This window comes from Pteropus vampyrus, unplaced genomic scaffold (assembly GCF_000151845.1).
Source record: "Pteropus vampyrus isolate Shadow unplaced genomic scaffold, Pvam_2.0 Scaffold37, whole genome shotgun sequence".
NCBI lineage: Eukaryota > Metazoa > Chordata > Mammalia > Chiroptera > Pteropodidae > Pteropus > Pteropus vampyrus.
The window spans coordinates 6583355-6595790 of NW_011888818.1; the positions used below are offsets into that span (position 1 = coordinate 6583355).

Below are 12436 nucleotides of genomic sequence, written 5' to 3' on the forward strand. Positions count from 1 at the left end.
CATAAAAATTAACTATATAAAAATAAAAATCTTAAGCATGGCAAAAAGCACCACAAGCAAAGTCACAACACAAGTGAAAAACTAAGAAAAAGCATATGCAATTTATATCTCAAAGGGAAAAAGGTTAATAACTCTAATAAAAAAAACACTTACAAATTGAGGGGAGAAAGACCAAAACCCTATAGAAAAATGGACAAAAGACATGAACAGATAATTCAAAGCTTTTTTAAAATGATCCTGAAACATATGAAAATATGCTCAACCTCATTCATAATTAGAGAAATGAAAATTAACACTACACTGGCATATCAGTTCTCACCGATTAGATTGGCAAAAGTTAAAAGGTTTGACAGCATATTCTGTTGGTGAGGCTTCACTTCTATACATTGCTGGTAGAATGCACGAGGGCACAACCTTTCTAAGGGGGAATTTGGCAAGATCTATCGAAACTACTTACTTTTGACTCACCACTCCCACTTCTAGGAATTCCGTACCCTGAAGCTACACCTCAAACAGTACCAACAAATGCATACACACGTATAAGATCACAAATTTGTTACATAGTCTATCTAGATTTTTGTTGGTTTTGCCTAGGATATGTTTTCGGGCTTTCTTTGATTTCAGTGTTTTTTAAAAACTTTTCCTTAGTCTACCTGGCTCCCTAGTAAGTGTTATATTCTTTCTTGGTTCCTCCTACTTTTGTTTTCACCTAGGAGTAAATCCTTCCTTCAGCTGCCGTGGGCATTAAGGAGGCAAAACTCCTTGGTCTATTTCTTAGGGTCATTCCAATAGATTTTAATGCTAGATTTAAGTGTAATGAAAACACCTCTTCCCAATCAGCTTTTCAAATTTGCATTACAATTTACATTAAATGCTTTTTGGTTTATAGAATATGCAAATTAGTTTGTGCAGGAAAAGAAGACTTTTTAAATACATTTTAAACCAAGTGTTTCCTAAGTCAAACTGTGCTCTACACTTTGAAATATCTCAGTCAGTAAAAAATCAACCTCTTTTTCATATGAGCTGCATTTTTTTTTCAATAAAATGAAAATAGAACTATTGAGACCCATAGATAAAATATATTTTCTTACAACTTGAATCATATGACTAAAATGTTCATGTGCAGACAGCTGGGAGGAAGTTTTCTAATCTTTCATGATTAGAAAACTTATAGTTGCATGGTGCTTTAAAGTCTACAAAGTGTTTTTAGGTGTCATCATTTTATACTCTAACAAACCCTTTGCCTAGGTATTATTATCATTTCCACTTTACATATGGAGAAATTGAGCTTAGAAGATGAAGTGACTGGTCTAAGGTCATAGAGAAAGTAACCAGCAGGCTGGCCAGAGTTAGTTTATTCTGTACTGTGAAGCATTTACTGAGCTCCTGTTGTATGCCAGATACTATGCCAGTGCTGGGGGTGCAGAGGTGGAAAAGGTGCTGAATCTGGTGCCCACAGGTATGCACACATCCTTCCCTAACCAGGACCCTCTTTGCTGCACCTGCATGATCTCCTTTCTGCTTGGACCAGCCAGGGCAAGGCAAGTTATATATCTCAAAGCAGGATTGACTGACAGCTCCTTGTCATGCAGGTTTGCTCTCATCATCCCAAATGTGTGGGGACATGGTGCTGCTTTCCCCATAGAGCAGTCCCTACTACCAGTCACAGGCTTCTGTCCTATTAGAAACACACAGGCCTGAGAAAAAGTAAATCTAAAAAGATTACTCACCCAGCCAAAGTAATTTTTCTGGAAATAGTTTTTTTCCTTGTTTATCTGGTTACTAAGGGCTAAAATATTACACCTGAAATTAGGTTGGGACCTGTCTCAGAGCTAGGGGGACCCATAGTTCCCTAGTTTGTCACTAATGATGTAAATCATCCATTGTATGAAACAGAACAAAGAGCCTAGAATTAAACCTGGGGTATATAAGGTCAACTAATATTTGACAAGGGAGTCAAGAATACCCAGCGGGAAAAGGATAGTCTCTTCAACAAATGTGCTGGGAAAATTAGAGAAACACATGCAGAACAATGAAGCTGGACCCCTGTCTCACCACTGACAAAAGTTAACTCAAAATGGATCAAAGACTTAAACGTAAGACCTGATACCATAAATCTCCTAGAAGAAAATGTCGAGAAGAAGCTCATCAATATTGGCAATAATTTCTTTGGGCATGATACCAAAAGCACAAAACAACAACAACAACAACAAACAAAAAACGAATGGGACTACAGCAAACTCAAAAGCTTCTGTACAGCAAAAGAAACAATCAACAAAATGAAAAGACAGCCTACAGAATGAGAGAAAATTTTTGCAAGTCATATATTAGAGAAGGGGTAAATATCCAAAATACATAAAGAATTCAGTCAACTCAATAATCCAATTTAAAAATGGGCAGAAGAAGTAAACAGACACTTCTCCAAAGAGGACATCATTAAAATGGCCAACAGACACATGAAAAGATGCTCAACCTCACTAATCATCAGGGAAATGCAAATCAAATCCACGATGAGATATCACCTCACTCACGTTGGAATGACTGTTATCAAGAAGACAAGAGACAACTGGTGCTGACAAGGACATGGTAAAAAGGGAGCCCTTACACAGTTGCCACAAATGAGGCAAGTGACAGACAAGCTGGACTGCCCCCAACATTGTGAGCTGCTGCAGCTGATACTCATGCCATTGCTGATTTAGGGACAGTGGTTGAGTGACTGCATAGCTGTTCCTGAGCAAAATCCATCTGCTTTGATTACTTAACCTGGTTGTTAACAACCCAGAGCTACTTCTGTATTCAGAGAGTAGCCAGCACTGATTGTAAACTGACCTAGGGAGGCTAAGATACCATGATTTCATAGTTTCTGTAGTGGTTGTTGACCTTTTTGGGGTCATGAAGCTCTTTTGAGAACCCGTTAAAAGCTAAAGACCTATCTCCTTCCTCTACCCCACCAAAATATATGTATACACATACAGGTGAAATTGTATATAATTTCAGATGGGTACCCGTGATACCCATATGTGAAGCCCAAGAAGAGGTTGTATGAAGGTCATTTCGATAGAAATAGGTCCGGCCTATAGGTCAGGGCCTGTGTGGGACTAGGGAGGATGTGCAGGCCATTTTCTTGGACCTCCACTTTAGGCATTCTATGTCAAGAGAAAAATACAGTCATTAAAGGTGCATGTATGTGTGTTAAAGTGTTTATTTCTCCCATTTAAACACATTTTTCGTTTTGTAACCCTGTTTTTAGGTTGACTTCTGAGTAGAGCTGCTTTAGGCATTACCTTATTTTCAATGATTAGTTTTTCTCATTATTGTAGCCCTTCCAGAAAAGCTGAAAAAGAGCTCAGTGAAGGATGTCACTGCTTGTGGCCACAGGGGGGCAGGGTAATTCCAAAAACTGAATGTGAATGCTGGCTGCTGGGTAGACTGCTGTGAACCAGACCTTCCTCACTTGTCTTCATCACCCAGACGCTCAGAGCTGCGCCCACGTTCCGGTAACCTTTTTATTTCATACCCTCGGTGGGACTCGGCTCATCTCGTGTCCGGTGCACTGCTCCCCAGTCCATGTGGGAGCTGCTCTTCAGTATCTGAGAAATTGAGAAGTCTCTTTCTCAGCCCCCAAATGTAGCACATTTAGTTGTACTGGTGAGGAACACAGTTCTAAGTGTCGGGGAGGAAGCAGTCACCAAGGGAAGTGATGGGCGGGGAGGGGAGAATTTAAAAAAGGAAAGCACATTCTTATTCTATAAATGCAAATGACTTTGTTGACGAGAGTAAAGGAAGAAAATGCCATTTGTTGGACCTACCGCATGCCATTCAGAGATAATCATCTTACTTCGTATGCCTCGCTATAATTGTGACATAGGTTGTACTATCCCCACTTTGCCCAAAGTCACATAGCTAACAACTTTCAAGTCAAGATTCAAACCCTTGTCTTTCCACTACCTCCCATCACCTTTCAAAAAACTCACAGAAAGAGAAGAAACCCCTTCAGGGGAGACAATTAACAAGTGTAATTAATATTGACCAAATGAAGCCCACAGATCCCCAGGGGATGCTGATTAAAACCGAATAAGGGAGGATATAATTAAGCATAATTTCCTGGACAGAGTCAGCTCTGCGCTGAATTCTGGGGGAGGCACAGGCCATGGATTGACAGAGTAATAAAAGCACTAAGGAAGGAAGGAAGTCATGTGACAAAGGAGACGAACTTAGTTGAAGCAGAAGAGTTACAGGAAAAAGTAGTGAGAGCCATGGAGGAGGGAGCAATTGTTTAATTTGTTGTTTAACTTAACAGGCATTTGCTAAGCTTCAGCTCTATGTAAGCTACCCGTGCGGGATGGGATTACAGAATCTCAACGGGTAGAGATGGAAGGAATCGTATAAGCCATCATAGAAGAAGGGAAGGGTGTGGTATTTGAGGAATGATGAGTATTACCAGTAACATAGGCTGAGTGAGGGTAATAAAGATGACAGCAGGAAGGCAATATGTGCTCTTTAGCAACAATAGGATCTTATGAAACCACATTTTAGAATTAACTGGTAGCAGTATGTAAGTACTGGAGAAGGAATGGAGTTTGGTAGGACAGCTAAGAGGTTACTGTCATGATCCAGGCACAAGGAAAGGAATGTCTGAACCACTGGCAGAGGAAATGGAAAAGACATTTTCCCTCTAGTGTGTTCTGCTTAACACATTAGTAGTTAACTTGAACAATATGACTGTCCCTGAGAAGCTGCTAACTCCCTTCTGAGCCCGAAAAACTATAGACTCAAACCCAAAGTACAGTGTCTCTGCGAAAATTACATGAGAACTTTTTCCAAGGAAGAAGCTCTGCTCTGTGGCTTTCCCAAGAACCTATAGGTTAAGAAGTTGGACAGAACTTCAGGAATGTTGATGGGAAGTCTGCAGAGAAGACCGGCATTTTCCTTGAGAGACGCCATGTTTCAGGCTTGGTCCTTCAGCTTTGCAAGATCAGAAAATTATTTTGACAGCCTCTCTCCAAGATAGGCTTACCTTATCTAGCCTAAGACCAAAATATAAGCCAGAATACTTTTATCCAATTACATTTAACATTCAATATTATTTTATATTAGTTTCAGATCTACAGCATAGTGGTTAGACATTTAAGTAATTTATGAAGTGATCCCCCCGATAAGTCTAGTACCTGCCTGGAACCATTTATAGTTATTACGATATTATTACTATATTCCCTATGTTGTACTCTACATTCCCATGACTGTTTTAAGCCAGGATATTTTAGAGGGAGAACCATAACCATCATCATCACCAGGAAGAGCAGAGACTTAACAGACACATCTTGGCATTGGGGCACATCATTGAGCCAGCAAGCCCTCTCCTCTGAGCCATGCCGTTCTCTGTGCTTCGTTTCTGGCCAACCCCCTCTGTAATGTTCATTCTTTGGATAAGCCAGTACTGTGCATAGGCTCCAGCCAAATCTTGCTGTGGTCAGTAAGCCATTCTCCTTTCTTTAGATCACTGTTTTTAATGGACCTCACCATTCTGTGTTGATTTTATGGTTTAACTCTGGGAAAACTCCTATTTTTATGTCCAGATTCTCAGTGGGAGATAACTTTGCTGTTGTCCCCTTATACTGGCCATGAGAAGACTTTCTACCCTTTCCCTGGGGAAAAAAAAAAATGAAATACTTATTTCTCCTCTCCAAAATTCCATTGTTGAAACTCTAAGCAATATTATCCTCTCTACTTTCTGAGATCCTTTGCTCAGTTCCATTTCAGTAGTTCTGTATCTGCCTTCTCAAGCTTTAATAACTATTTTGTCTCCCTGAGGAGAAGCTGTTCAGTCATTTTCATATGCCATTCAAGTCAAAGTCCAGGTTCAAAAAAATTAAGGTTTTTCTTGTTTTGCCTGTGACAAAATAAGGTTCACATTATTAAAAAAACCTTTCTCCTTATTTACAAGGGACATTTCTTTGACAAATTACTTTATATTTATCACTATAGCACCCTAAAACATAATGGGACAGATGAGAGTTTAAGAAGAATGGTCAAAAATAGTGTCGCTTTATAACTGCAATAAATATTCCTTTGAAAAACATATATACAATGTTGCTTTATAAACTCCTTAAAGAGTATCATTAGATCTTTGCACCTGGTATTTTATCTTCTATGTAATACACGATGAATATTTCTGCCTAAAGAAATGAATGAAATAACTAATTAGCTAATGAATCCTCATAGTTATTCACAAAAAACAGTAGAGTTTTAATCCTACCGGTCAAAGAGAAATGCATTTGGTGCCCCTTTTCAGACACAGAACTAGTCATTAAATATGACATGAAGTCATATAAGTCTCACCACACCTCCTGTGTGGGTACCAACACGTTGGACTGAAGCCCTTTGTTCCCTGTAAAGAGTCTGCCACCTCTGCATACTTGTCCTCAGGAATGTCGTTCTAGAAATAGACCAACCTTCTCCCTGGGATCCATGAGTCATACACAGAAGTTAATTCATTAGAGCAACCGGCTTTTCTTAGGCCCTTTGTAAAAGGATTTCAGAGAGTCCCTCACAGTCAGGCAAAAAAATTCGGGTTCCTCTTCACGTTCTTTCCAGCTCTTGCCTCATTTCCTCTCTCTGCACTTCCCCACCACCTAATATTTGGCTTTTACTGACATTTACCTGCATATTCAGAACCCAACTCCTGAGCTAGTGTTGCCTGAAGCAGGAAGTAGCCCAGCAAAGCCTCCTCACCCACCCACCTAGCTCCATTCGTTCAGATTTGGAATCAAATCAAATTCCACCAGACCATCACTGTCTTCTTGGCTGCTGATCGCACTGTGAGATACAGCATGCCAATGGCAAACTTGCGTAAACTGTGTCAGAAGGTAAAACTCGGGAGTTTATCTTTTCTTTTTTTCTTTTCATCTTTGTAAAATTTATTTTTTTATAACAGAAGTAATAATTGAATACATTTTCACTATGAAACAACAAAAAGCTGAAGTGCCGCTTAACTATTTAATTTGCATTGCTATATTATTTTATTGCTGTTTTTGTATTCTAGAATGTTTTTAAATACATGATTTCAATAAAATTCAAACAGTATAGAAATATGAATAATAAAAAGGAATGTATCTCAGAACTCAGTCCCATTTCCACTCCTGTCTACTGCTAACAGTTTGATGGTAGCCTTCCAGACCTTTGAAAAATGCATTTATATACATGTGTATGTACTTAGGCCAATAGTTTTATTTTTATGTAAATGGGCTCATATACACATTTGTTATACAACTTCCTTTATTCACTTACTATCTCCTAGCTTTTCATTTCACTACATTTAGTTTTACTTTATTTGTTAACAGCTACATAATACTCCATAGTCTGAGTGTACCGTAATTTATTTAGACATTCCCTTATTGCTGGGCATTTGAACTGCTTCCTTTTGGGGTTTTGATTATTTGTTAGTGCAACAATGCTGTACCGAACATCTTTGCATATGTCTTTTTATGTACTATCCAAGAATGTCTGTAGGGCATATATCTGGAGGTAGAATTAATGGGTCAAAAAATGTGTGCATTTAAATTTTGCAATTTCAAAATTTACAGTTAAAGAATTAAACACTTTAACCACTATTTCCTTTTCTTCTGCAGAGAGTTCTATCCTGGAAACTGACATTGACTTTCAGACTGTAGACAATGATATTGTCAGCATGGAGATTTTCTTCAAAGCCTGGCTACATAACAGTGGAACAGACCAAGAACATATCCATCTTCTTTTTCCTTCACCGTCCTTCGGCAACATTTCCAGAGGCACAGATAATCCAAGTATACGCCCCCCACCCCACCCCAAAAGACATATTATGTAGGCTATGATCATCCTAGTCTAGGATTTGGAGTCTAGATTGGTGAGTCAGACTACAGAATAGTTGAGGTTTAGGGATTAGAGGAGGATTGGACGAAGTTGTCCAGTGTAAGCATATGGAATAAGGAAAGAATTTCTAAAAAGCGACCAGTTAGAAAACTGAATGTAATTAAGTCCAGACAGCAAGGAACAGTTAGTTAAGAGGCAAAGACAGCCACCTCAATAGTTGGGCAGTAGCTATACTACATAAGAGCACAGTGAATCATATTTTTCCCAAATTTTTATTTTTTAATGCAGTAGCTATTAATGACATTATAATTTGAGGCAGGCTGGTACCTCAACATTATCAACAGGGCCTATGAGTAGAGGAAAAGAACCAAGACTAAACAAGATTAAAGAGAGGTCTTTTGAATAGGGAGACATCAAATCGAGGGGAACTAAAGCAACTACAAAGGCAGGCCCCAGGGAAGACATCTAGAGGCCCGAGACTACATTCCCAAAGCATGTCCTGGCAATTCTGGAAGCCTAGAGATCAATCCAGTGTTCTGGACATGCCAGCAGGCCTTGGATATTGTTCTGGCTGGTATTGATGCTTCATTCCAGGTCCCTCTAGATGACACAGATAAAGCCATTTCTAGTCTCATATTCCCTTTGAAGGTTGGCTCAGGACCCAGGTGGCAGGGCCTGCAAATGGGGCCATCAGTATAGTCAGCCACACTGAGTTTGGAAAAGTTGATTCCTCAAGGCCCAGCTCTGAAGGAAAAGTACCAAGGCCTGTATTCTCTTTTAAGAATGGGAGTTCAATGAGAAAAAAAAAATGGGTACAGATTCCCAGCCCCAAGGGGGAAGATACACTTTGGTCCTTTCTTTCTGGAGATAACCATCAGTTCTTTATCCCACCACCACCCCCTATTTCAATCTAGGGCCTGGGATACCTTTGACAACTTACCTGGATTTTAATCTGTCTTTCCTTCTATAAAATCTTCTTTTCAAGATCTCCTCTCCACCCCTTTTGTCCAAGGCTAATAGTATCAACTGTTTCCTGTCTTATCCTCTGGAATTCACTTCTTATCTCTTTTCCCCAAAACACTATGTTAACTCTTTCTTTTGCATTATCCTATTTCATCTTCACACAACATCATGAGGCAGGTAATGTCACCATAATGTCATTGAATCTAAGATGCTATCAATTATAAGATATACCAATATTCTGTGTAAGAAAGAATTACTTAGAAAGAAAAATACTGCCAATTTAACATAACACAATGCTTTCTTATCACTTAGAAATATTATTTTTTATTTATGAGAGAGCTTTTTTAAAGTTAGAGTACTATGTACAGGTTACAAGTGTGTGCCTGGTCAGTGGCAATTGTAAGATGCATATAGAGATGTTAGTATGTGAAAATAATGCATCTTGGAATCAATTAAATACAATATTATCACTGTTTTACAGATGAGAAAACTGAGACTTAGCAAAATTAAACATTTTCCCAGCACCACAGAGAAAGTTAATAACAGAGTCAGAATTTGAAGCCAGGCAACACCAGAGCCCACTCCTACCCTCAGGACTAGAAATCTATATTTTGTACACTTGACTCCTCTCAGCCCAGAGGACATTCATCAAACCTAGTCTGTCTGCCTCCAGAGCCAGGGCCCTTACCTACTACACAGCCTGCCTCATGCTAGGTAATTCTAAACGAAGGGCCTAAAGATTCACTTTTCTTATTAGGAGGGCAGGCCCCTCAAAGGCCAGGAACTCCTGCAACCAGCCTTCCTTCCACCGTTGCACAGCATTTGCCTGTGGTACTATTGAGAATTTCTCTGTTTTGCCCACCCTCTTCCCATGGCTTTCAGCACCAGGATCAGAGCCTGAATGTTTATCTCCATCTGCAACCATTTTTTGGAAGTCCACAGGTCTCTGATAGAACTTAGATCCAGACTCATCAGCTCTTCTGCTGGGGAGAACTTCACTGGAATCCAGGTGCTCAAATATAGTCGGAATGAGGTCTGGGGAAAGCAGGCCTCCCATGCAGTGGAATGAGCCACCCGAGAGTTTATGCAACCATAGTAAGGACCATACTGTAGTTATCCATGGGTTAAAACACCGACACATTGCCACGCACTTGGATTTCTGTATATGTGGCTCACTACAAAACAAAACAAAACTCTGAGCGCTCCTCCTATAGAATCTTTTGAGGACTGCTCCTCACATGTTCACTTTGACTCCTTACAAGGTTCTCCACTGCACACCACCTGCTTTTGTAGCTGCCTGGGCCCCTCTCTAGGTGCTTCCCTCAGAGGCCTCCATCTGACGGACAAAGTGCACAGTCAGCTCCAGATAGCGTTTTTTCTAATTTCTTGGGTTTGAGGTTTGCCACCTCGACACCTGGGTTCTGGGTGGTGAAAAGGATACCTCATTCTAGACCCGAGCCCAGCTGAAACAGCTTTCCCAACTTTGGAACAGTCTGCTGAGACTACTGTTCCCATAGTTTTAGCCCCGGCTACAATAAAAATCATATGAGGAACATTTGAGCTTCATCCCCAGAGATCCTGATTTGATTGGTGTGGGGTAGGGCCCAGACGGCAGTACCTTTTTAAAGTTTCCTAGAAGAATTTTAATTCAGCCAGAGTTGAGAACTTTAGCCAGATAAATACAACTGTCCTGTCCTGAAGCCCAAAGACCTACAGTGAAGTCCAGCGCACAGGAATGAGGGGAAGCTGCAGTCTTAGGCAAAGTCCTTCCTATTGACTTGCTGGGCTCTAGGACACAGCAGGCCAAGAGCCATCTCACCCAGAATTAATTTCTACATCTGAGTGCCGAGCCCAGAGGGCCAGTTGTACCTGACATCTGTTCTGGCACTCTATTTTTTTGTACATTATTTCTACTTTTGTTTGTACCTCATGCTGCAGTTAATCATTTCACAAATCACTAACATCAACTACTAGCCTTCTCACAAGTACTCAACGCTTGCGTATTTGTAAGCTTGTTAATAATATTCAAACCCAGTATACATTTTATTGAAAAACTTTGTAATATCAAGGATTCAAGCATAGTGCAACAGAACATCGTACACTCTGGCATGTGAATATAACTGCTGGAGCAGAAGCTTAATACAGAAGAGTATGATACCTTGACAAATAACTCATACCTAGTCAAAGCCCTCTCAGAACTGTGGTCTGGTGCCACAGTGATACTCCAAGGCCCAAAAAGTTCTATACTTTTGTTCCTTTGAAGAATTTAGAAGTAAACTGTTTCAGGAACTTACTTATTCCTCCCCAGCCCCCAAATGTCACTAGAAGAGCCAACAGAGGAACAATAGCTATCAGCTGACTGCCTGACTTCTGCTTTCCTGCTCTTCCTTCATCTGACCTATAGTCTTGCCAAAGCTAAGCCGCTACAGGGAAGCAGAAGAGGCAAGATTTCCTTCTGTAAAAAAGGCCTCTGCATATTGTAGTGTTAGCTGCCTCTTCCACAGAGGACACATGTTCCTCTCAGGCTGGATCCTAAACCAGATCTCTCAGCCAGCACAGGAGTAAAACGAGTAAAAATCATGTCAGACCCAGAAAATGTTACCTGTTGCGTAGAGCAATACTGTAGGCCCCAGATCTGCTCTGCCTTCCCAAACCAATCTTACTTTTCTCTTTCCACTCTTCTGCCTCCTCCCAACTCTTACTTGCCAGGTGGAGGTAGAACTGGTAACAGATGTTGTCTCTTAATTGCATAGCCTGAGGTAACTTGTGACAGACATCCGTCCCCCAGTGTCATTTTTATCCTAGTGTGCCTGAAATGTGATCTCCAAGAGCGACTCCTCAGCCCGTCCTTACTCCCTGGTACAGCTGATGGCTCCTTGAGAATGGATGACCCCAAAGGAGACTTCAGCACACTCTACCAGATGGCTGCCCAGTCCTCGGCCTGTCATTATAAGCTCCGGGTGATCAAGTATGGTCCACGGGAATCTCCCTAATCCATGCAAATACTTATTCTCACGAGTTTTATGGCTAGAAAGCCTAAAGAGAGAGGATATCCCCAAGCGTTGGGCAGGCGGGAGTCAGGTATGGGCTGAGCACAGCCAGGCTGCTCAGCATGCAGAGACAAATGAGCGGATGGTGGAGATGTGTGCAGCAGCAGGACACTTGGAGGTCTGGATGAGGACTGGAAATCCAGAACATCTCTAAATGAAGGGAAAAACAAAATCCACAGAATGGTGTTTATCCATTCAGTAGATATTTACTAAATACCAGTTGTGTTTAGGCATCAGGACAGAAATCTGACCTTCAAAGAGCAAGTGGTACGAAGGCTCTTCCCCTGCCCTCCCGTTTCTCTAAGCACTAGAATTCCCGCTTCCAGGGAAGCCAAGTCCAAGGAAGAATTAGCAGTGATGGCAAAGGCCACCTTTACTGCTTCCGGTTCCTCTGGCAGTGCCCATGCACAGGTTTCTGAATAAATTCGTTTATGGGTTTGTGACCATAGATGCTGCTAGGAACCTTCTTAGATGCATCCTCTTCTTCGATGCATCTTCTGTCAGCACCTCACCATACAAGAGCCAAGACTGGGATGCAGATGGTTAGCATACTGTTGTGTTATATGATTGCTGTA

The 12436-nt window shown here is 40.8% G+C and overlaps 1 protein-coding gene across 1 annotated transcript in view; it reads left to right on the plus strand.

The window, feature by feature from the left end:
* M1AP (meiosis 1 associated protein) overlaps positions 1-12436 on the plus strand; it is a 59893-nt gene that overhangs the window by 31322 nt on the left and 16135 nt on the right. The window contains exons 4-5 of the mRNA XM_011358086.1: positions 7629-7802; positions 11617-11779. Of these exons, the coding sequence (XP_011356388.1) occupies positions 7629-7802; positions 11617-11779 (337 nt within the window). The remainder of the gene's footprint in view (positions 1-7628; positions 7803-11616; positions 11780-12436) is intronic.